The following is a 26,472-nucleotide window of genomic DNA, read 5'->3' as shown; positions in this document are numbered from 1 at the left end:
AGAAGATTGGACAGAATATAAAAAACAGCAAAGAATGACTAAAAGATGAATAAGGAGGGAAAAATTAGAATACGGGTGAATGCTGGCTAGAAATATAAAAACAGATAGTAAGAGTTTCTATAGATATTTAAAAAAGAAAAGAGTGAACAAAGTGAGTATTGGTCCTATAAAAAGTGAGTCTGCGAAATTAAGAAGGGAAAATAAGTAGATGGCAAATGAATTGAATAGATATTCTGCATCAATCTTCATTATAGTGGATACAAGTAACATCCCATAAATAGCTGTAAATCAGGGAATAGAAAGGAGGGAGGAACTCAAGAAAATTACGATCATCGGGGAAGTGGTACTGAGTAAATTAAAAGCAAAATACTGCGGATGCTGGAAATCTGAAATACAAACAAGAAATGCTGGAACCACTCAGCAGGTCTGGCAGCATCTGTGGAAAGAGAAGCAGAGTTAACGTTTTGGGTCAGTGACCCTTCTTCGGAACTGACAAATATTTAAAATGTCACAGGTTATAAGCAAGTGAGGTGGGGGTGGGGCAAGAGATAACAAAGGAGAAGGTGCAGATTGGACAAGGCCACATAGCTGACCAAAAGGTCATGGAGCAAAGGCAAACAATATGTTAATGGTGTGTTGAAAGACAAAGCATTAGTACAGAACAGGTGTTAACGGACTGAATATTGAACAGCAGCAAGTGCAAACATGAAAAAAAAAACAGTGGGTAAGCAAACTGAACAAACTAAGATGAAATGAAATAAATGCAAAAAAAAGGTTGTAAAAAATGTAAAAAAGAAAAAAAGAAAAAAGAAAAAACAACTAAAAATGAAAGTAAAATGGGGGGCCCGTCATGCTCTGAAATTATTGAACTCAATGTTCAGTCTGGCAGGCTGTAGTGTGCCTAATCGGTAGATGCGATGCTCACTGGAACACTGCAGCAATCCCAGGATAGAGATGTGAGCATGAGAGCAGGGGGGAGTGTTGAAATGGCAAGCAACTGGAAGCTCAGGGTCCTGCTTGCGAACCGAGCGGAGGTGTTCCACAAAACGGTCACCCAGTCTGCGCTTGGTCTCCCCAATGTAGAAGAGACCACACTGTGAGCAGCGAATACAGTATACTACATTGAAAGAAGTACAAGTAAATCGCTGCTTCACCTGAAAGGAGTGTTTGGGGCCTGGGATAGTGAGGAGAGAGGAGGTCATACCAGAAGCACCGTCATGGAAGGTAGCATCATCAGAGCAGATACGTCGGAGAAGGAGAAACTGGGAGAATGGAATGGAGTCCTTACAGGAGGTAGGGTGTGAAGAAATGTAGTCGAGGTAGCTGTGGGAGTCGGTGGGCTTATAATGGATATTAGTAGACAACCTATCCCCAGAGATGGAGACAGAGAAGTCGAGGAAGGGAAGGGAAGTGTCAGAGATGGACCATGTAAAGGTGAGAGAAGGGTGGAAATTGGAAGCAAAGTTGATAAAGTTTTTGAGTTCGGGGCGGGAGCAGGATACGGCACCGATACAGTCATCAATGTACCGGAAAAAGAGTTGGGGGAGGGGGCCTGAGTAGGACTGGAACAAAGAATGCTCGACATATCCCACAAAAAGACAGGCATAACTAGGACTCAGTACAAGTACTGAGTAAAATGTTGGAGCTGCAGGCTGACTGGTCCCCAGAGCCTGATGGACTTTATCCTACGGTGCTAAAAGAAGTGGCGAATGAGATAGTTGATGCGTTGGATTTAATTTTCCAAAATTCCCTAGATTCAGGGAAGGTTCCATTAGATTTGGTGCAGGCTTGGAGGGCCGAATGGCCTGTTCCTGTGCTGTACTGTTCTTTGTTCTTTGTAGATTGAAAAATAGCGAATGCAATTTGTTTTTTTATTTGTTCATGGGATGTGGGCATCGCTGGCTAGGACAGCATTTATTGCCCATCCCTAATTGCCCTTCGTAAGGTGGTGGTGAGCCGCCGTCTTGAATCGTTATTCACTTTGTAGCAATTTGATACTACTGAATGGCTTGCTAGGCCGCTTCAGAGGGCATTTAAGAGATTACCCATATTGTTGTTGGTCTGGAGTCACATGTAGGCCAGATCAGGTAAGGACAGCAGATTTCCTTTATTCACAAAGGGAGGAAGATAGAAAGCAGGAAACTACAGGCCAGTAGCTTAACATCTATCTTAGGGAAAATGTTAGAAGCTATCAATAAAGACATTACAGCAGGGCACTTAGAAAAATTCATGGTAATCAGGCAGAATGAACATGGTTTTGTAACCAATTGTCGCAAGAGTTTTTCTTGTTGAAAGCTGCGTTTATGAAAGCTTGGAATAAGAATTTTCTGTGAACACTGAATGCTGACACTTGAGGCTGCATTTTAAGAGTCCGCTGCTGATGTAGGCGGCGGACGTAAAAAAAAATGCGCCCCACCTGCACGAGCACCATGTCACGGAGCCACCGCAATATTAAACATGGTGGCTCATTTGCATGACCGCAGTGCCCACTCCTCACGATGACATGTAGGGTGCGGGCAAGCCATCGCAGACAATGGTGTCTGGCGTCAATGTGCAGGCGTGGCGCCATTTTTAAAGGGCTTATAGCCCTTCATGGACATTTGAAAATTAATGGGCCAGGTAGGTCACATTGCACCAAAGCATAATTTCATGATGTCGGAATGCATTTTCCCAGCCCCCCAATAGCATTTCCGGACATTCGTGCCCTCCCCACCCCCTCCAGAATGTGAATATTTAGAATTTGCCCTTTCCCCCTTCCCATTACCACCCCCCGACCAATCTGCATCATTTTAACCTCGCTCCCCACTTCCACGCAGAGAAAAAACTCCTCCCCACAGGTGTCATGTCACATTTCCCCGAATGGAGATTCAAAGGCCGCCTGAATGCAGATCGGTGGGGCGAATTAGGAAGTGACAGGACCCTTAGTAATTCCGGTATGTAAAGTACTTTCCATATTTAAATGGGGTCCCATCGCCGAGCGGCGGGGGGTGCTGCCACGAGGCCTCGCCACCAGCGCTGAGATTGGCACGGAGCTTGTTGCTGTCGGGGTTGGTGGTGGGTCTCCACCGCACTGATCTTCATTGCCCCCCCCACCAACGTTTCTGACGGTGGAGGGGCTTTAAAATCCAACCTTTGGTGTTTGAAGTGTCCAAACTGCAAGACTAGTTTCTAAGCAAACAGGAAGATTTATGATGGTCTTGTGACTTGACTATTGAAAATTTTTAGCTTTGTTTTGGATTGAGTTCAGTTGCTGCCAGAGACCTGCCAAAGACAACCCAGAAGCTCTTTCTATTGAAAATAATTCCTGCATCAAGTGAAATTCTAATTTCTTCAAGAAGTTAAAAGAACTTCCAATGTATGGGAGCTAAGAGCCTTGTTGCTGTGTCTGCCTAGAAAGAGCGGAAGACCCAGAAAGTGTTACCACTCTCTGCAAAAGAAGCCTTGCATCTCTTTGAAAGAAATTCTGCATTTAAGATGTTGTTTTGACCTGCCTGAAGAGAGGGAAAGACCCAGGAAAAGAGGAGTTGCTACACTTTGTCGAGGAACACTGCTTTGCAGAGAGGAAGCCTTGTATTTCAGGTGTGGCCTTTATATTTCAGGTGTGGCAGATTACTGTTGCCTCCAGTCTCTGAAAAATCCCTGCCTCAGGAGTGATTCCTGTTACTTCTGTGTTTTTGGGAGATCCTGAAATCTCAAGAAAACTTCTACTGTTAGACTGTTACTTCAAAATCCAAATAGACCTGTTGCTACATCCTTTTGCTGAAAGATCTGTGTGACACCTGCTGCAGATGAATTGCCTTGAATGCCTACCCATCACAATCTGTTCATTAATCTTGCCTGGAGAGACTTCGAGTGGCATTTGACTCTGGGACACCTCACCGATCCGGAAATATCCTACCATACCATGACAACCAATCATTTTATTATTCCTAGGAAACAGTTCTAATTCAATCATCCTTTTAAAACAGGTTAACCATTGGTTTTTGAATGTATATGTATGTGCATGAGGGTTAGGAAGAATAAGAAGTTGTAAAATCTTTTCATATATATAGATTTATCCCATCATTGTTTAAGATTTAGTTTATTAAGAAATAATTAATTTTGTTGTTGTTTGAAAAAACCTGGTTTGGTGTGCTTTATTCTGGAGGATAAATAAAGTGTTTAATTTGGCTATTTTTTGGTAGGTGAGAAACTTTATTTATATGCTGTGACCTATGGAGTAGTAGGACTGAATTAACAGTGCATTACTCCCGCCTTGGTTGCAACACAGTATATTGGACTTCTTTGAAGAAGTAGCATGTGCTGTGGATAAAGGGGAACCTGTGGATGTATTGTACTTAGATTTCCAGAAGGCATTTGATTTGGTACCACATCAAATGTTATTGCAGAAAATAAAAGCTCATAGTGTAGGGGATAACATATTGGCATGGATAGAAGATTGGCTAGCTAACAGGAAACCGAGAGTAGGCATAAGTGGGTCATTTTCTGGTTGACAAGATGTAATGAATGATGTGCTGCAGGAATCAGTGCTGGGGCCTCAACTTTTTACAGTTTATATAAATTTCTTGGTGAAGGGACCAAAGGAATGGTTGCTAAATTTGCAAAGGTAGGTAGGAAAGTAAGTTGTGAAGAGGATATAAGGAGGCTACAAAGGGATATAGATAGCTTAAGTAAGTGGGCAAAGATCTGGCAAATGGAGTACAATGTGGAAAAATGTGAAATTGTCCATTTTGGCAGGAAGAATAAAAAAGAAGCATATTATCTCAATGGTGAGAGATTACAGATCTCTGAGATGCAGAGGGATCTGAGTGTTCTAGTGCATGAATCACAAAGGGTTAGTATGCAGATTCAGCAAGTACTTGGGAAAGCTAATTGAATGTTATCGTTTATTGCAAGGGGAATTGAATACGAAAGTATGGATGTTGTGCTTCAGTTATACAGGGCATTGGTGAGACCACATCTGGAGTACTGTATACAGTATTGGTCTCCTTTTTTAAGGAAGGATGTAAATGTGTTGGAAGCAGTTCAAAGAAGGTTTACTAGACCACTAGACCCATATCTGGAATGGGTGGGGTTGTCTTACGAGGAAAGGTTGGACAGACTAGGCTTGTATCCGCTGGAGTTCAGCAGAGTAAGAGGCAACTTGATTGAAACGTATAAGATCCTGAGGGGTCTTGACAGGCTGGATGTGGAAAGGATGTTTCCCCCTGTGGGAGAATCTAGAACTAGGGGTCACTATTTAAAAATAAGGGGTCGCCCATTTAAGACAGAGATGAGGGGAAATCTTTTCTCTCATAGGGTCGTGAGTCTTTGGAACTCTCTTCCTCAAAAGGCAGTGGAAGCAGGTCTTTAAATATTTTTAAGGAAGAGGTAGATAGATTCTTGATAAACAAGGGAGTGAAAGATTATCGGAGGTAGGCGGGAATGTGGAGTCGAGGTTACAATCAGATCAGCTATGATGTTATTGAATGGCAGAGAAGGCTTGAGGGGCCGAGTGGCCTACTCCTGCTCCTAATTTGAGTTTTATGCCCATTGTCTTTAAGAATGGAAGGAACTAGACTGTGGTGTCCTCTGGGGTTGGCGTTGTGACTACAACTTATCTTGATATTTATTGGACTCAGGTATACAGGGAAAATTTCAAAGTTTGCAGATGTCACAGAACTTAATAGTAACAGACTGGTGAAATGGCAGAGTCATGGCAGATGAAATTTAACACAGCGAAGTGTGAAGTGATTCATTTCAGTAGGAAGGATAAGGAGAGGCAATACAAACTAAATGGTATAATTTTAAAAGGGGTGTAGGAGCAGAGAGATCTGGGGTTGGATTTTAAATGCCAATGGGGGACGTAAGTAGGTGTGTGCACAAGTTGAAAATCACATTCCTGGAGGGCAGCTCTGGGTTCCATCGTCTCCGGAACATGAAGTGATTTTTAAAGGGTTGCCAGGAGGGTGGGAAAACAGGAAACCTGTACACCTTCAATCAAGCCTTCAAGCTCGTTGAGCTTGTTGAGGAGCTCACGCACTGAAAAGCTTGTCAAGAGCAGTTAGCAATATTCAACAGAAGGGCAAGCGGAAAACGCGATGTCTGGAACACGGTAGGTTGTAGAAGTTGTAGAACTGAGGGAATTGAGATTGGAGCAGACTACTCTGACATCGGACAGGGCAGCCAGGAGGAGCTTCAGCAGATGTACCCTCCTCAACAGAAGGAGGCTAGAGAAACATGGTGGGAGCTGCAAGGTGAAGAATGCGCTATTGAAGACATCTGGTGTACTGCCCAAGAGTCAGGTACCTGCAAATGACAGTGCGCCAACGCCATAGAAGGCTGTGCCTATCCAGGCAGATGGTCTCGAACATTTGTGCTTTGGTCCGCAATGACCTGAGGGCTTGCGACCCCCATGGCAGTCCTTTAGGTCACCATGGCATTGAATTTTGATGCAATCAAGTGGTTCCAGGGATCAGCTGCTGATCTAAGTGGCATCTTGCACTCAGCAGCTCATCACGCCATCAGGCAGGTCACGGATGCCCTATTCCAGAGGGAGGGGGACTGCATTCATTTTAATATAGATGGGTCAGTGCAGGCACTGAGGGCATTGGGGTTTGGTGCCATTGATGGATTCCCTCAGGTCCAAGGGGTCATTGATAGCACCGACATAGCCATCAAGGTACCGACAAACTAGCCAACTATATTCTTAAACAGAAAGTTGAATGTCCAGCTGGTATGTGACCCCATGGAGGGAAGCTTGCAGGTCTACACTAGTTTGCTGGGCAGCTGACATGATTTGTTTATCCTGCGAGAGTTGAAAGTGCCGCATCTCTTCAGGCCCACATCCAGAATCTGTGGGTGGCTGCTGGGGGATAAGGGTTATCCCCTGAGAGGATGGCTCCTGATACCCGTACATCTCCCAGACACAGATGCAGAGAGTCTCGACACCCAGATCTGCATTGAACTAACACAGATCTGCATTGAACAGACCATTGGCCTCTTGAAGATGAGCTTCCATTGCCTTGACTGACCAGTGGTTCCCTCCAGTACGAGCCAGTCAGTCTTCTATTGTGGTCATCTGCTGCACCCTGCACAACCTGACAATACAAAGAGGCCTGGAGCTCGATAAAGAGAAGCAGCTGAAATACCTCTCCACCTCAGAGGAGGACTGGGAGGAGGAAAGAGGAGGAGGAAGGGATCGTTCCAGAGGTGGCCGGCACCCAGCCATTGGAGGATATCTGCTGATGCCATCCCAGACCTCAGGGTGAATGGCAGGCTGCATGGCCATAAGGGCCATGTGATTCAGCAATGTTTCACCTGATCGCCTCTGACAGATGACCCTATAATTCATCTTCCAGATAAAGAGCAATATAACCATGGAGAATGAGGTTTTCACCACTAACGTTCTCCAACATCACAGAGCGTGGAAATACAGCAATCCCAGGCATCCCCTGGTCCCTCTACCCACCTAACGAAACTCCATCCCCCTTCTGACATGAAGCGTCATTAACACACATACCAGTCTGAATGCATTAACAATTAATACTGAAATGAAAACAAAACAGCATACAAATGTGGAAAACAGCATCTGGGTGACCTATTAAGTGAAATCAACGGCCAGGTGTCTTTTTCTTTCCCTATCACTTCTAAGGGGTGCTCCCCCGGTGAGGTGACGGCAGCCTGCTCCCTACTCTCTGCCTCCGGCTAAGACGCCCATGGCTTCCATCCTCTTATTGGAGGTGCCCATGGGATGTCCTTCACAGACTGCTGTGCCTGTGTCATTGCAGGAGCAGCCTCTTTCACAGGGCTTTGGTACATAGATGGTTCCTGGGTCAGGGCAACGAGAGACCGAAGTTTGAAGCCAGTGCCACCTGAGGAGTGCTGCTTTGGCCATCTTAGCCCTTTCCTGACGCCCTTGGATGCTGAATAAGGCCATCGACATGGACGCAGCTGGAATCCATTCTGAGCATCTCAGTGCCATCAGTGACATTGAGTAGTCAATGCTGCAGAGAGTCTCACTCTTTCTGTGCATATCTGCGTGCTACTCATGCATCCACTCAGAGTGGAGTGCTTATTGGGCAGGAGTGTCCTCCATGCCCTTCATCCAACATAAAACTTTTAAATGACCCTGTTGATCTCGGTCTTTCATCTCCCCATCACCCACAGTCTGGCGCATCGGCACCCTAGCTGTGCCTCCTCCTGCATTGGCGTGAGACTGTGCAGCTCGGGGACGCCACCACCCCTTCTGGCCATTTCACGGGAATTGTGGTCTCTCTTTTCCTGCAGGATGAATAGAGAAAGATTCATTTGTAGAATGCCCTCCTTCACATATTCCAGCATCACATTCACTTGCACTGGCGCTCTGCTCAGAAATTGATGGTAACCTAGGGGCTAAAAAGAGTCAGGAAATTAAGGAAATTAACATCAGTGAGAAAAAGTATTGGAGAAACTTAAGGGATTAAAATCTGACAAATCCCCAGGACCTGATAGTTTCACACCTTTTAAAAAATATTCTGCTTTTCTATTCTTACGACCGCAATGCATAACTTCACACTTCCCTACATTATACTCCATCTGCCACATTGTTGACACTCACTCAACCTGTCTATATCTCTTTGCCTATCCTCTATCCATGCGAGTATATTACCCCCAACTTCGTGAGACCTTATATTGCCTATTAACGTTTTGCGTGGCACCTGATTGAATGCCTATTGGAAATCCAGGTAAACTGCATCTACTGGTGTACTGCACCCTAGGGTTCTAAAAGAGAGTGCAGTGATAGTGCATGTGCTAGCTGTGATGCCCAAAATTCCTTAGATGCGGAAACAGTCCCATCAGATTGGAAGTTGAAAAATGTTGCACTGCTTTTCAAGAAAGGAGGGAAAGAGAAAACTGTGAAATACAGCCAGTTAGCATCAGTCGTTGGGAAAATGCTGGAAATTATTATTAAGGAAGTCTTAACAATGCACTTAGAAAAGCATAGTGTAATTAGAACAAGTCAACATGGTTTTACTAATGATGATGTAACTAGTAAGGGACATATTCTCAATCTACTCTTGATCATCAATAAAGTGGTGGAAGGTGTCATTGACAGTGCTATCAAGCGGCACTTACTTAGCAATAACCTGCTGAGTGACGCTCACTTTGGGTTCCGCCAAGGCCACTCAGCTCCTGACCTCATTACAGCCTTGGCTCAAACATGGACAAAAGAGTTGAACTCAAGAGATGAGGTGAGAGTGACTGCCCTTGACATCAAGGCAATATTTGACCGACTATGGCATCAAGGAGCCCTACCAAAACTGAAGTCAATGGGAATCGGGGGAAAACTCTCTGCTGGTTGGAATTGTACCTCGCGCAAAGGAAGATGGTTGTGGTTGTTAGAAGTCAATCATCTTAGCTCCAGGACATCACTGCAGGAGTTCCTTAGGGTAATGTCCTAGGCCCAACCATCTTCAGCTGCTTCATCAATGACCTTCAATCATAAGGTCAGAAGTGGGGATGTTCACTGAAGATTGCACAATGTTCAGCATATTTAGGACTGAGATGAGGAGAAATTACTTCACTCAGAGGGTTGTGAATCTTTGTAATTCTCTCCCCCAGAGGATTGTGAATGCTCTATCATTGAATACATTTAAGGCTGGGATAGACAGATTTTTGGTCTGTCAGGGAATCAAGGGATATGGGGAGCGGGCAGGAAAGTGGAGTAGAATGGTGGTACAGGCTCGATGGGTCATATGGTCTATTCATGCTCCGATTTCTTGCGTTCTGGTGTTCTCAGTGATGCCCCTTCCGAATATCACCCATATGTTGGGGTGGCTGCCGGCTCAGTGATAGAAATGGCTGCTTGATCTGACAATGTTAGGAGACTTATGGACATTCTGTGAGCCCAGTTTGCCTACATTCTGCTGGTCACCTGTCACCCAGGTGCTGCTTGCCACTCACCTTTCTGGACCCGAAGAGGTCGTTGAATCTCTTGTGGCATTGGACCCATGTCCTTCGGGTCACTCCACTGCCGCTGATCTCACTCGCCACCTCTATCCATGCCTTTTGTGTCTCCTTCAACAGGTTCCTTCTTCCAGGTGGTTGGAAGAAGATGTTTCGCCTGTTGCTGATAGCCTCCGTTAATGCCTCAAAGGAGGCATCTGAGAATTGTGGGGCCATCCATGGATGCCTACCCGTTTCATCTCTTTTCATGGAGGTCTCCTGCCACTCGCCTTTTCAAAGGCCTCTCCTTTACCATTTGTGACTCCTCAGATACTGAAGCAGTCCATGTAGAAATGCAGCAAGACTTGGACAATATCCAGGCTTGGGCTGATAAGTGGCAAGTAACATTCACGCCACACAAGTGCCAGACAATGACCATCTCCAACAAGAGAGAATCTAACCATCTCCCCTTGACATTCAATGGCATTATGATCGCTGAATCTGCCACTATCAACATCCTGGGGGTTACCATTGACCAGAATCTGAACTGGAGTAGCCATATAAATACCGTGGCTACAAGAGCGGGTCAGAGGCTAGGAATCCTGAGGCGAGTAACTCACCTCCTGACTCCCCAAAGCCTGCCCACCATTTTCAAGGCATAAGTCAGGAGTGTGATGGAAAACCGTCCCCTTGCCTGGATGGGTGCAGTTCCAACAACACTGAAGATGCTCAACACCATCCAGGCCAAAGCAATCCGCTTGATTGGCACCCCATCCACAAACATTCAATCCCTCCATCACCGACACACAGTGGCAGCAGTGTGTACCATCAACAAGATGCACTGCAGCAACACACCAAGGCTACTCAGGCAGCACCTTCCAAATCCGCAACCTCTACCACCTAGAAGGACAAAGGCAGCAAATGCTTTGGAACATCACCACCTGCAAGTTCCCCTCCAAGTCACACACCATCCTGACTTGGAACTATATCGCCGTTCCTTCACTGTCGCTGGGTCAAAATCCTGGAACTCCCTTCCTAACAGCACTGTTGGTGTACCTACCCCACGTGGACTGCAGCGGTTCAAGAAGGCAGCTCATCACCACCTTCTCAAGGGCAATTAGGGATGGGCAATAAATGCTGGCCTGGCCAGCGGCGCCCACATCCCAAAAATGAATTTGAAAAAAGTCCTATCTCCATGCCGGTCCCAATGCCACTAGTTGAACACCACTTTCACCCCCTGGCCAATTAGGTCCTTTACACTTAAAAATAACGTTAGCGTGCTGCCATGGAGTGCAGTTGGGACCTGGAAATGATTCAGGTGTCGGGTTCCTGACTCCAGAATGAAAATTCAGACGCTGGGGTCTCTCACATCTCTTTCAAGTTGGCAGGAGAAGTTGAGAAGGCTGGGCCCCATCTGGAGTATTGCATCCAATTCTGGGCACCACTCTTTAGGAAGATGTCGAGGCCTTAGAAAGGGTACAAAGGAGATTTTCTAAAATGGTACTAAGGATGAAAGATTTCAGTTACATTGAGAGAATAGAGGAACTCGGGTTCTTCTCCTTAGAGTAGAGAAGGTTATGGGGAGATTTGATAGCAGTGCTTAAAATCTTGAAGGATATTGATATCGTAAATAAGGAGAAACTGTTCCCTGTGGCAGAAGGGTCAGTAACCAGAGGACACAGATTTACACTGTTTGGCAAAAAAAGAGACAGCATGTGGAATTTTTGTTTTGAATGCAGCAAGTTGTTTTGATCTGCAATGCACTGCTGGAAAGGGTGATGGAAACAGAGTCAATAATAGCTTTCAAAAGGCAATTGGATTAATACTTGAAGTGGAAACATTTGTTGGGCTTTGGGGAAGGAACAAGGGACTCAGATTAATTGCATAGCTCTTTCAAAGAGCCAACAGAGGCAAGATGGGCTGAATAGCCTCCTTCTGTGCTGTATCATTCCATGATTCCATGAAGACTTTTTACTGGGTGAATCACAAAGCACTATTAGAGACATAGGCCAGAATTTTATGACCCCTCAACAAGTGGGTTGGTGGTGAGGGGAGCCGAAAAATTGAGTGGGAGGTGGGGGCTGCCGTTCCTGACACAATTTTACGCAGGGTGGCGGCAGTGAGAAATGGCCGCCCATCCCAGGCCAATCAAAGCCCTTAAGTGGCCAATTAACTTCCACTTAAAGGCCTCCTTCTGCCACCACAGCTATTTTACCCATGGTGGGTGGGTGGCAAAGACCCTAAGAACACTGCCAGGTTTTACTTGGTGGCCTTCTTGTGGGCTCGGGGATGGGCCCTCGTGATTGGGCACCAGCTGTGCCACCAGGAACAGAGGTCACTGCTGGGGCTACACCCTGCATGAGGAGCTGGCGGGACGCCAGATCTGAAATAGATAAGTGGGGTTTCAGGTCTCTCCAGGGACAATCAGCTGGACCCCACAAGGTGGGTGGGGGTCACTCAGAGGGTGGAGGGAGATTCTCCAGCAGGGGCAGCTGATGCTGCTGGAGGGGCCCTCTGTGGGGCACAGGGATTCCAACCTGGAGGCTCCCCCCCACCCGCCCTGGGCTTCAAGGAGGCCGCCTAGTGTTACCAGGCAGCCTCCTCAGCTGATGAACTGCCTGGCTGCTGCTGGTAATATGCCAGCGGTGGCAGGAGGAGGCCCTTAAATGGAAATTAATTGGCCACTTAAGGCCTCAATTGGCCTGGAATGGGTAGGCTGTTTGCAACCTCCCCTGCTGCTTGTAAAATGGCAGGGGGCAGGTAGGCGACGGGAACAGCACCCCCCGCCTCCTACTCGATATCCCCCCCCCCCCCCCCCATTCCCTCCCTGCCTCCAGCCTGCTCCTGGGGAGAGAAGGGAGTAAAAGTCTGGCCCTTGTAACTAAAATCCCTCATCCCTGGAACTATTCTGGTAAATCTCCTCTGCACCCTTTCAAGGACCTTCACCTTCTTTCCTAAAGTGTGGTGACCAGAACTGGATGCAGTACTCTAGTTGGGGTTTAACCAGAGCTTTATAAAGGTTCAGCATAACTTCCCTGCTTTTGTACTTAATGCCTGTACTTATGAAGCCCAAGATCCCATATGCTTTGCTAACCACTCTCCATTGCATTCCCTTCATCAACTTTCTCTTTTACTTCATCAAAAAATTAAATTAGATTAGTCAAAAACAATCTGCGTTTTACAAATCTGTGCTGGTTCTCCTTAATCCTCAAACATCTCCATGTGCTTGTTAATTTTTTCCCGGATTATTGTTTCTAAAACCTGTCTAATGTCAAACTAACCGGCCTGTAGTTGCTCCGACTGTCCTTACACTTTACTCAGATAAGGGTGTCACATTTGCCACTCTCCAATCCTCTGGCATCTCACCCATATCTACAGAAGATTGGAAGATTATGGCAAGCCCTTCCCATATCTCCATTCCCACCTCATTTAGCAACCAGTGATGCAAGCCATCTGGACCAGGTAACTTACCTACCCCGAGCATAGCCAGCCTTTCCAGTACCTCCTCTCTCACAATTTTTACCCTTTCCATTGCCTCTACTCTCTCTGCTTTTACTGATATTTTGTCAGATTCCTCTTCCTTGGCAAACACCAATACAAAGTACTCATTAAGTATTCTAGCCTTGCCCTGCGCCTCCAAGCATCTATTAACCTCTTTGTCCCTAATAGACCCAACTCCACCTCTTACTACCCACTTACTATTTACATGCTGGCAGAAGGTTTTTGGGTTCCCTTTTATGTTGACTGCCATTCTGTTCTCATCGTCTCTTTGCCAGTCTTATTTTCCTCTTCACCTCCCCTCTCAACCTATTGCATTTAACCTGGTTCTCATTTAAAGAATTCATCTGACATGCATCATACATCCTTTTATTTAGTTTCATCATAATCTCTATCTCCCTTGTCACCCAAGGAGCTCTGTTTTTTGTTCCCCTATCTTTCGCCCTTGTTTCTATTGCTGGCTTCCCCTGAGACTACTCATTCTTCCAATGTCATGCAGTGTTACGTTGCTGAAAAATGGTGTCTTCTCTTAACTATGTGCTGCCTTTTAAAGGCTGCTACCAAACTGTATTTCCCTCCTCTCTAGTGCCAGTAAGCCAATGAGGAATGGTATTACCTGCATTCATAATGAGGACCCTGGGGAGAACATTGAGTGGGTTCGTGGCTGAGTCATGTGGGTGGGCGGAGGTTTTGTCCTGCCACTAGGAGGAAACTTCAGCCATTGTTTTTAAATGAATAATGACGAACACAAAGTGATTTTTTTAAATCTTGTAGGTTGATCAGGCAGTCATATTTGGAACTTGCTTTGTTATACTTCTATATGGTCGATCAGGATGAGAAAGAAGCAGAGAATAATTTAAAACAAGAGCTAGGATCAGAAAACAAGCTGCAATTGAAATCAGGACTAATTTTAGTTCCGAAGCAGCCTAAAAAAAAGGTAAGAATACAGAAATTATCACTGTTTGACAGTATAAACAAGTGGTTTAGATAAAACGCCTGCAGAGTAGCATTATTCCTATATTTGGGTTGTACTTAGTAAATGTGAATCTTAGGGAAGGTGAGATATCAACTGGTCTATGTCTTCATTCTTTTAAAGCAGCAAACATTACTAATTCTTCACACTACACTCTGGATGAAGGTATCTACAAATCCGCTAACACACACCTTGCACAACCCCAAAACCTCTTCCTCAACTCAAACATCTTTAAATTCCCACATTGTTCATTTCAATTGCCCTATCACAATTACCATACACTGCTTAACTGGCAGCCTTATCCTGATACACACACAAAACCCTCTACTGCATGAGTTTGCATTAACAGAAATGTTTGTTTTCAACAACTCTGGAGATTTGTCTTGTGATTCGTTATTTATGAACATTACAGTAAGCGAGGAAATAGATTGTTCAGTAGGTTCAGACACCTTCACAAAGGCCTTGCTGGGCCAAAGACAGCTGATTTGGTGTCATCTGGTAGGATGAATAGAAAAAGGTATGGTTGACGTGCTGCCACTGCAGTCCATCAGTCAATGAAGAATTTGCTGAATAATGTTCAGTGCAGTAATGGTGTAAACGTATCTAAATGCGCTAAAACACAGATATCCCTGATCTTTTCAGCACAATCACAGACCTTGTGTGTTTTTTCCTGAGCTTATCAAGGCAAAAAATGATAATGCTGAGGAATAGAACAGTTTCCCATTTATGGTATATGCTGCTGGTAGTAAGCGCTTCCAGGGCAAGTACAAGATAAGCTTTAATGATTAGAGATACAGCACTGAAACAGGCCCTTCGGCCCACCGAGTCTGTGCCGAACATCAACCACCCATTTATACTAATCCTACACTAATCCCATATTCCTACCAAACATCCCCACCTGTCCCTATATTTCCCTACCACCTACCTATACTAGTGACAATTTATAATGGCCAATTTACCTACCAACCTGCAAGTCTTTGGCATGTGGGAGGAAACCGGAGCACCCGGAGAAAACCCACGCAGACACAGGGAGAACTTGCAAACTCCACACAGGCAGTACCCGGAATCGAACCCGGGTCCTTGGAGCTGTGAGGCTGCAGTGCTAACCACTGCGCCACTATGCCGCCAAGGGAAGCATAAAAAGCTTGAAAGCTAAAATAAAAGAAAATGCTGGAAACACTCAGGAGCTCAGGCAGCAATTATAGAGGGAGAAACACAGCTTTTTTCAGGTATTGACCTTTCATGTTAACTCTATTTCCACTTCCCTGTCTGTTTTACAATTCAGTGCCATTATTCCAAATTAGGGTTAGGTCTCCATTATGGTTCATGCTGAGAGAATTGGACTGGAGCTCCCCAAGCTTATTTTGTGTAAAGCCTACAGCCAGAAAAGAGGAGACTTTCATTCTGTCAATATTGGCTGAATATGTCAAGACACAGAGGTGAAAGAAGAGTGTGCTAAACCAGTTTACTATCCACACCCTGAAAACAATTTATGACATTATTTATCACAATAACTCCAGTCTTAGGTTAGGTTAAACCTAGCTTCTTGCAGTTTCAAAAAATCATTGTTCTATGTTTGGGGATGCATAGTTTGACAAACTTAAGGAAACAGTTTATTAATTGTCAATAACTTTGTTTTTTTAACAAGATTACTGGCCAGGGAAGACTTATAGAAATACTGCAATACGTTTTGAAGGTGCCTCCAAAATGTAAAATGCTGGCGTGGATTGGAATCAGAGCTGCAAGTCAGGTTTGTGCTATTATTCAAATTAAGTCTTCCTTATAATCTTTTGCTTCTCTGCTTAGCATATATATAACAGACAGTAATTGGATGTCATATGGGAGAAATTGTAGTCTAACTGATATGGAACTCCACAGACAGGTATTGTAGACTAACAGGGATAGACATGTCTGGTCCAAGTTTAGAAAATATGGAAATCCTTTGGTAATGATGAGAGACATGAAGGGAAGGGAACTGACTGTAGGCATCTGTTACAGGAAAAGGGATATGATCGAGAAGTTTGTGGTTGGACAAGAAAAGTATGGAGAGGAATAGATAGTTGTTTTGAGTGACTTCAATTTACGACCAATAGACTGAGAAATCTATAAAGGGAGAATTTGCAATCTATCCCTAGAAAATTGAGATAACGTAGGAGTGAAAATATAATCCTGGGTATAATATTTATTGTTACATGGAACAATAAATGCAATAAATTCTGCTCTTTACGGCACTCATCTTGTGAATAAGCAAAATAAATTGGTCAAGGATCCCATGTGGGCAGGGGTGCAATTGGTTCTGAAATCATGGAACAATCAGGAGATGGTGTAGCAGGTTAGAATATTTTGGCAACATAGAACAAAGAACAATACAGCGCAGGAACAGGCCATTCGGCCCTCCAAGCCTGCGCCGATCTTGATGCCTATCTAAACTAAAACCTTCTGCACTTCCGGGGTCCGTATCCCTCTATTCCCATCCTATTCATGTATTTGTCAAGATGCCTCTTAAACATCGCAATTGTACCTGCTTCCACCACCTCCCCCAGCAGCAAGTTCCAGGCACTCACCACCCTTTGTGTAAAGACCTTGCCTCACACATCCCCTCTAAACTTTGCCCCTTGCACCTTAAACCTATGTCCCCAAGTAACTGACTCTTACACCCTGGGAAAAAACTTCTGACTATCCACTCTGTCCATGCCACTCATAACTTTGTAAACCTCCATCATGTTGCCCCTCCATCTCCATCGTTCCAGTGAAAACAATCCAGGTTTATCCAACCTCTCCTCATAGCTAATACCCTCCAGACCAGGCAACATCCTGGTAAACCTCTTCGGTACCCTCTCCAAAGGCTCCACATCCTTCTGGTAGTGTGGCGACCAGAATTGCATGCAATATTCTAAGTGTGGCCTAACTAAGGTTCTGTACAGCTGCAACATGACTTGCCAATTTTTATACTCTATGCCCCGACCGATGAAGGCAAGCATGCCGTATGCCTTCTTGACTACCTTATCCACCTGCGTTGCCACTTTCAGTGACCTGTGGACCTGTACGCCCAGATCTCTCTGCCTGTCAATACTCCTAAGGGTTCTGCCATTTACTGTATACTTCCCACCTGCATTAGACCTTCCAAAATGCATTACCTCACTTTTGTCCGGATTAAACTCCATCTGCCATTTCTCCGCCCAAGTCTCCAACCGATCTATATCCTGCTGTATCCTCTGACAATCCTCATCACTGTCCGCAACTCCACCAACCTTTGTGTCGTCCGCAAACTTACTAATCAGACCAGCTACATTTTCCTCCAAATCATTTATATATACTACAAACAGCAAAGGTCCCAGCACTGATCCCTGCGGAACACCACTAGTCACAGCCCTCCATTCAGAAAAGCACCCTTCCACTGCTACCCTCTGTCTTCTATGACCGAGCCAGTTCTGTATCCATCTTGCCAGCTCACCTCTGATCCCATGTGACTTCAACTTTTATACCAGTCTGCCATGAGGGACCTTGTCAAAGGCTTTACTGAAGTCCATGTAGACAACATCCCTTCCTTCATCAATCATCTTCGTCACTTCCTCAAAAAACTCGATCAAGTTAGTGAGACACGACGTCCTCTTCACAAAACCATGCTGCCTCACGCTAATAAGTTCATTTGTTTACAAATGGGAGTAAATCCTGTCCCGAAGAATCCACTCCCATAATTTCCCTACCACTGACATAAGGCCCACTGGCCTATAATTTCCTGGATTATCCTTGCTACCCTTCTTAAACAAAGGAACGACATTGGCTATTCTCCAGTCCTCTGGGACCTCACCTGTAGCCAATGAGGATACAAATATTTCTGTCAAGGCCCCAGCAATTTCCTCCCTTGCCTCCCTCAGTATTCTGGGGCAGATCCCATCAGGCCCTGGGGACTTATCTACCTTAATGTTTTGCAAGACGCCCAACACCTCCTCCTTTTTGATAATGACATGACCCAGACTATCTACACTCCCTTCCCTAGGCTCATCATCCACCAAGTCCTTCTCTTTGGTGAATACTGATGCAAAGTACTCATTTAGTACCTCGCCGATTTCCTCTGGCTCCACGCATAGATTCCCTCCTCTGTCCTTGAGTGGGCCAACCCTTTCCCTAGTACCCTCTTGCTCTTTATATACGTATAAAAAGCCTTGGGATTTTCCTTAATCCTGTTTGCCAATGACTTATCATGACCCCTTTTAGCCCTCCTGACTGCTTGCTTAAGTTCCTTCCTACTTTCTTTATATTCCTCAAGGGATTCGTCTGTTCCCAGCCTTCTCGCCCTTACGAATACTTCCTTTTTCTTTTTGACTAGGCTCACAATATCCCTCGTTATCCAAAGTTCCTGAAACTTGCCAAACTTATCCTTCTTCCTCACAGGAACATGCCGGTCCTGGATTCTAATCAACTGACGTTTGAAGGACTCCCACATGTCAGATGTTGATTTACCCTCAAACAGCCGCCCCCAATCTAAATTCTTCAGTTCCTGCCTAATATTGTTATAATTAGCCTTCCCCCAATTTAGCACGTTCACCTGAGGACTACTCTTATCCTTATCCACAAGTACCTTAAAACTTACGGAATTATGGTCACTGTTCCCGAAATGCTCCCCTACTGAGACTTCGACCACCTGACCGGGCTCATTCCCCAATACCAGGTCCAGTACGGCCCCTTCTCCAGTTGGACTATCTACGTATTGTTTCAAGAAGCCCTCCTGGATGCTCCTTACAAATTCTGCCCCATCCAAGCCCCTAGCACTAAGTGAGTCCCAGTCAATATAGGGGAAGTTAAAATCACCCACCATTACAACCCTGTTGCTTTTACATCTTTCCAAAATCTGTCTACATATCTGCTCCTCTATCTCCTGCTGGCTGTTGGGAGGCCAGTAGAAAACCTCCAGCATCGTGACTGCACCCTTCCAATTCCTGAGCTCTACCCATATTGCCTCGCTGCATGACCCCTCCGAGGTCTCCCCCCGCAGTACAGCTGTGATATTCTCCTTAACCAGTAATGCAACTCCCCCATTCCTTTTACATCACCCTCTATCCCGCCTGAAGCTTCTAAATCCCGGAACATTTAGGTGCCAATCCTGTCCTTCCCTCAACCAAGTCTCTGTAATAGCAACAACATCATAGTTCCAAGTACTAATCCAAGCTCTAAGTTCATCTGCCTTACCTGTTATACTTCTCGCATTGAAACAAATGCACTTCAGACCACCAGTCCCGCTGTGCTCAGCAACATCTCCCTGCCTGCTCTTCCTCTTAGTATTACTGGCCTTATTTACTAGTTCCCCCTCAGTTATTTCACGTGCTGACCTATTGCTCTGGTTCCCACCCTCCTGTCACACTAGTTTAAACCCTCCCGAGTGACGCTCGCAAACCTCGCAGCCAGGATATTTGTGCCCCTCCAGTTTAGATGCAACCCGTCCTTCTTGTCCAGGTCCCACCTGTCCCGGAAGAGATCCCAATGATCCAGATATCTGAAACCCTCCCTCCTACACCAGCTGTTCAGCCACGTGTTTAGCTGCACTTTCTTCCTATTTCTAGCCTCACTGGCACATGGCACAGGGAGTAATCCCGAGATTACAACCCGAGAGTTCCTGTTTTTTGAACTTTCTACCTAACTCCCTGAACTCCCCCTGCAGGACCTCGGCACTCTTGCTGCCTATGTCATTAGTACCAATGTGTAGTTTAAGGCTAGGTTAATGATCACAAAGAGAATGGGTATAGTAGAATCATACAACTTTAGAAAGGCAGGTTTTTGAGGTGATGACGTGTGATCGAAGGAAACTGAATTGGATAACATTGTTATCTCAGTCATAGAAGTCATAAAACTTTACAGCACGGAAAGAGCCCATTCAGCCTATCGTGCCTGCTCCAGCCAACACATAGCCATTCAGCCTAATCCCACTTTCCAGCTCGTGGTCCATAGCCTTGTAGGTTACAGCACTTCGTGCATATCCAAGTACTTTCAGGAAGTGAGTTCCAGACCACCGCCACCTTCTAGTCGCAGAAAATTTCCCCACGAATCCCCTCTAGACTTCCTACCTCTTACCCTAAATCTATGCCCCCACCCCCATTATTGACCTTCCTATCCACTCTAACTAGACCCCTCATAATTTTATACACTTCAATTAGGTCTTCCCTCAGCCTCCTCTGTTCCAAAGAAAACAACCCTAGGCTATCCAATCTTTTCTCATAGCTAAAATTCTCCAGTCCAGGCAACATCCTTGTAAATATCCTCTATACCCTCTGTAGTGCAATCATATCTTTCCTATAGTACGGTGACCAGAACTACACACGGTACTCCAGCTGTGGCCTAATTAGTACTTATATAGTTCCAGCATAATCTCCCAGGTCTTATATTCTATGCCTCGACTAATGAAGGCAATTATCGGGATGCCTTCTTCACCACCTTATCTACCTGTCCAGCCACTTTCAGGGTTCTGTGGACATATACTCCAAGGTCCCTCTGTTCCTGTATATTTCTCAGTATCTCTAACATTTACTGTGTATTCCATTGCCTTATTAGCCTTCCCCCAATGCATTACCTCACACTTCTCCGAACTAAACTCCATTTGCCACTGTTCCACCCACCTGACCAGTCTTCAGCTTTCTTCTTCATTATCAACTACACCACCAATTTATAAGGGAAAAGTGTCGAGGAAAAGTGGACTATATTTATAAATACTGTACAAAAAGTACAAACCAGATGCATCAAACTTGTAAAAATCAATATAAACAGCAATAGAATTTTTTTTTGCTTTACTGCTTGAGTGGTAATTTGGCTGAAGATTGTCCTTCCCTTTGTGGAGAGCTCATCTGATTTGCATTCCATTGAATTTAAGTGATGGGATAGCTGAGACCCGTTGCCTGAAATTCCTGTGTCAGGTGGGAACTCCAGGACTCTTCACATATCCAGGATAATCGTGTGTAGGAGAAACCTACAGTTGCTTAAACTCGAGCTTAAGATTTCTGAGCTCACAGAGCAGATGGCTACAGGGCATATGGGAGGCTGAGAATTTCCTTCAGGAGAATATTAAATGGGTGGCCATCTGGCAGGGTAGAAAGCGGCAAGCAGTGCAGGAATCTTCCGGGAGTGTGGCATTCTCAAACTGCTTTTCACCTGGAACATGTCCACTGCATTGTGGGGTGAATGACTGCACAAGAGGTGCAGCACAATGTAGAAATGCTGTGGTCATAGAGAATTCAATAGTCTAGAAGGTAGATAAGCATAAAGGATACCTCTGAGAGGATGCAGAACATTTTGAGAGGGGAAGGGGAAGAGCCAGAAGTCATGGTCCACATGGGAACATCTTAACAGAACTCGAATGTCCTTGTGGGAAGGTTAATTGATTCTCTGTGGGAGAGTTTAAACTAATTTAGTAGGGGAATGGGCACCAGGATGAAACATTAGAGGGGAGAAACAAGATGCACAGAGGACTGGAAGAGGAAGATAGCAGTAAAGTAAAGAGTAGTTTATATAAAGGAAGAATCAAGCATGGGGAAAATGTGAAGCAATCTGGAATGGGTTTGAAGTGCATTTACATAAATGCATGGAGTAAGGTTGGTGAGCTGCAGCAGAAGTCACCACATGGAACGATGATATAGTGACAAATGCAGAGATCTGGCTCAAAAATGGGGAAGATTGGGAACTTAATATTCCTGACTACAAGGTATTGAGCAAAGATACGGAAAGGAAAAAGGAGGGGGGTAGCAATTTTATTCGAAGAAGTTATAATAGCGCTGGAGAGGCATGTAGTTGATGGGCCAAAGACTGAATCCATTTGGTTAAAATTAAGGAACAATAGGGGAGCTATTACTCTACTGGGTGTATACTATAGGCCACAAAAAGAGTGAGAAGGAGATAGAGGAGCAAATTTGCAGGCAAATTACTGAAAAATGCAAGAACTAGAAGTAGTGATAATAGGGGACTTAATTATCCTAATATAGATGGGAGAGTAACAGCATAAAGGCAAAGAGAGGAGGAATTCCTGAAATGTGTACAAGACAACTTTCTTGATCAGTACATTTCCAGCCCAATGAGGAAGGAAGTGGTGCCTGATCTATTTCTGGGGAAAGAGGTGGGTCAAGTAGATCATGTTTCATTGGGACAACATCTAGGGAACAGTGATTATAATATCATTAGATTTAGAATAGTTATGGAAAAGGAGAAGGGATAATCAAGATTGAAAATACTAAACTGGAGGATGCCTAACACCAGTGAGTTGGAAAGGGATCCAGCCTAAATGGATTGGAATCAAAACTGGTAGACTAAACAGTAATTGAATAATGAAAGGAGGAAATCAAAGAGGAAATCGTTTGGGTAAGGTGTAGGAACATTCCTATAACAGGGAAAGGAAGTGCATCCGAAGCCAGAACTCCCTTGATGACTAATGCTATAGAGGTTAAAATGAGACAGTTAAAAGAGGCTTATGACTATTGTAAGGTCCATAATAAGTAGAGAACCAAGCTGATTGTAGAAAGCACAGAGGATATCTAAAAGTGGGGCAAAGAGAACGCATGAAAATAGGTTAGTGTCCAGCATAAAAGGGAATCCAAGAGTCATTATAAACACATAAATTGTAAAGAGGTAGTCAAAGGGTGGGTGATTGGGACCAAAAACTGATCTCCTTCTGGAGCCAGAGGGTATGGTTGAGATACTAAATGAACACTTTGCATCTGCCTTCACTTGAGAAGAGGATGCTGCCAATGTAAAGGAGGAGGCATAGTGATATTGGATAGAATAAAAATCAATAAATCAGTTGTACCTAAAAGCTTGACAGTGCTCACAGTAAAAAAGTTACCAGTCTGGATGGGATGCATCCTAGGTTACTGAGGAAAATAAGGATTGAAATTGCAGAGGCCCTGGCCACAATCTTTCAATCCTCCTTAGATATGGGGTTTGTGCTTGAGGACTGGGGGATTCCAAATGTTATACTCAAGTTTTAAAGAAAAGGGGAAAGGGATAAACCCAGCAATTATAGGCCAGTCAACCTAACATCAGTGGTAGGAAACTTTTAGAGGCATTAATCTGAAACACAATTAATTGGCATTGAAAGGTATGGGTTAGTAAATGAAAGTCAATATAGATTTGTTAAAGGCAAAGCATGTTTGACTAACTTGATTCAGTTATTTTGATGAAGTAACAGAGAGATTTAATGAGGTCAGTGAGGTTGATGTCTATATTAACTTTCAAAAGGCGTTTGACAAAGTGCCACATAATAGACTTGTTAGCAAAGTTAAAGCCCATTGGATTAAAAAGACACTGCAGCATGGATATAAAATTGGCTTAGGACTGAAAGCAGGAAGTAGTGGTGTATGGTTGTTTTTCACACTGGAGGAAAGGGTCAGCATTAGAACCATTGCTCTGTTTGATATATATTAATGACCTGAACTAGGGTATGCAGGGCCATAATTGCAAATTCGGAAATGTGGTAAACAGTAAGGATATTAACAGACTGCAGGAAGACATAGCAAGACGGGTAAAATAGGCAGATGCATGAAAGACTAAATTCAATGCAAAGAAGTGTGAAGTGAAACATTTTGGTATGGAGAATGAGAAGAGGCAATATGAACTTATACAGTATAGTTTTAAAGGAGTACAGGCACAGACAAATTTGGGGTTATATGTACACAAGTCTTTGAAGGTGGCAGGAAATGTTGAGATGGCTGCTAAAAAGGCATATAGAATCTTCGACTTTATTATTTGAGACATAGAGTACAACGGCAAGGATATTATGCTTAATCTTCCTAAAACACGGGTTAGGCTTCAGCTGGATTATTATGTTCAATTCTGGGCACCGCACTTTAGGAAGGATGTCAAGACCTTGGAGAGGATGCAGAAGAAATTTGCTGGAATGATCCCAGGGATGTGGGACTTCAGTTTATATGGAAAGACTAGAGAAGCTGGTGTTGTTCTACTTAGAGCAGAATAGGGTAAGAGCAGATTTGATGAGGTGTTCAAAATTTTGAACGGTTTTGATAGAGTAAATAAGAAGAAACTGTTTCCAGTGACATAAGGATCAGTAACCAGAGGATTCAAGGTAATTGGCAAAAGAACCAGAGGTAATATGGGAAACATGTAGTGAATTGTTATAATCTGGAATGCATTGCCTGAAAGGGTGGTGGAAGCAGATTCAATAGCAACATTCAAAATAGAATTGGATAAATACTTAAAGCAAAAAAAAAAGTTGCTGGAGCCTGGTTAAAGAGTAGGGGAGTAGGATTAATTGGATAGCTCTACAAAGAGCCAACACAGGCATGATGGGCCAAATGGCCTCCTTCTGTGAAGTATCATTCTTTGATATGTGGTTTGCCCTGCAAGATTACTGCCCAGGAGGCGAAAGCAAAAATTTACCCTATTCTAAAGTACAAAGCTTCAAGTGGCATCGTGGACTGAAATGAATATAAAAACAAGTAGGTTAAGAAACTGGTCAATATAGCTAATTAGAATAGTTAGAATAGCATGAAATAAGATACAACACAATCCCAGATGTAATATTGAGCCTGCATAAGCCACAGCTAGGGAAGCTAAATTAGATAGTCCCTGAATTGGGCGGGCAGATCGTGATGTATGATTACCCCACACCCGATCAAAGTGATGCAGGCAGCATGCAAACTTCATGCTGCCCGCTTATTTTCATGATCGTGTCATGTAGCCCAGTGCTGAACGTACTACTGAGTGGCTGCAAGCCATAATAGGGGGCCTAAGTTGGTGTGAGGCTAGTACCACTTAAAGCTATCAAGCACAACTTAAAGCCAGACTGTGCCAGTTAAAGATTGGATGCATTCTGGCTGCAACATAGGCTGGAACTGCATTTGAAGACCTTCAGGAAAGACCTGAAATGGGACAAAGGTGTACTCCCAGGTTTTCAGATGCACTGGGGAGTTGCTGGTGCAGGAGGTGGATCAGACAAGAGAGGTTCTCTTCCATTATGGGGCCAGGAGGCCCTTCAAACAAGTGATCAGAACGCAGTGGAAGCAGGTGGCCTTGGCAGTCAATGACAATAGTATGTGCCGAGGACCTGGATGCAGTGCCACAAAAAGTTTAATGACCTCACACGAGTAGTCAAGGTCAGTGAATGCATTCTCACATGCCAAATCCTATGAGCTGCACCACCAACCTCACGCACTGCTCCATTCACCCTTCACTCGCCTACCAACAATCCAAATCACTACAATTTAAGCCTCACACTCATAAGCTTCACCTCACCTTCACGCACTTAACACTGCTGGAAGCTGCACACTCACATCTCACAGCTTGCACATACTGCATTCAACTGTGGCAGGCGCACCACCCAAACACATTGCAATACATTCACTGACATACTTCCATCTCTTTTGTAGGACAGGATGGCTCATGATAGAAGGTAGCAGCTGCTACCCAGTAGGGGAAAGGAATGTCTGCATACACTGACCCATATAAGGAGAAGGTGCTGGGATTAATTGGAGCAGCCATCACTGAAGCAGTGGCCAGCGGCATTGTGGAAGCCATTGTGGATGAGAGACAGTATGTTCTTGCCTAATGCACCTTCTCTTATCCCAGTTCACCCTCATCTGACAATCTCTGCAAGCTGCAAATGGTGTAACCAAGCACCTCTAGCTTTCCCCTGCCTTCCCTCGCCCCAACCCTGCCCTTGTGCCTTTATGCCACTGACTGTCCAGTGGTGCCTGTGGCTGAAGGCTGAGAGGAAGAGCAGACGGCTGAGGAAGAAACACCATCACTTGATCTTACAGTCATGTACTGGCACTGCAAGTACTTTAGAGGGATATGCATGTGGTGAGTCACCAATCGTGAGTGCACTGCAACCAAAATGGGGGAAAAATAGTGTGTGTGTCAGCTCCCCAGAGAGGTTGCCCATGAGTTCTTCTGCTCAGGACTCAGATGAGGACTTTGATGGGGTGCATAGAAAAAGGACTGATGGTTGTCACTATCAGTTGGCATGGAGGAATCTAGCTTGAGATTGGCAAAGGAATTTGTCCAAAGTTTGGAGCCCACCCTTTCCAACATTGAAGTGGTCGCCAACTTCATGAGAACGCTTGTGGACCAAACCGTGGTGCAGTGGCTGATGACCAATA

General features: G+C 44.6%; 1 protein-coding gene across 7 annotated transcripts in view; it reads left to right on the top strand.

Moving 5' to 3' along the window:
• Positions 1–26,472, top strand: part of LOC137384622 (cilia- and flagella-associated protein 54-like) — a 712,374-nt gene that overhangs the window by 563,156 nt on the left and 122,746 nt on the right. For all 7 annotated transcript variants that reach the window (XM_068058759.1, XM_068058758.1, XM_068058757.1 and 4 more), the window contains 2 exons: positions 14,179–14,341; positions 16,026–16,127. In XM_068058759.1, coding sequence (XP_067914860.1) covers positions 14,179–14,341; positions 16,026–16,127 — 265 coding nt within the window. The remainder of the gene's footprint in view (positions 1–14,178; positions 14,342–16,025; positions 16,128–26,472) is intronic.

The sequence above is a fragment of the Heterodontus francisci genome, chromosome 27 (assembly GCF_036365525.1).
Source record: "Heterodontus francisci isolate sHetFra1 chromosome 27, sHetFra1.hap1, whole genome shotgun sequence".
NCBI lineage: Eukaryota > Metazoa > Chordata > Chondrichthyes > Heterodontiformes > Heterodontidae > Heterodontus > Heterodontus francisci.
Note: the sequence above shows the minus strand (reverse complement) of the source record. Positions and strands in the feature narration are given on the sequence as shown.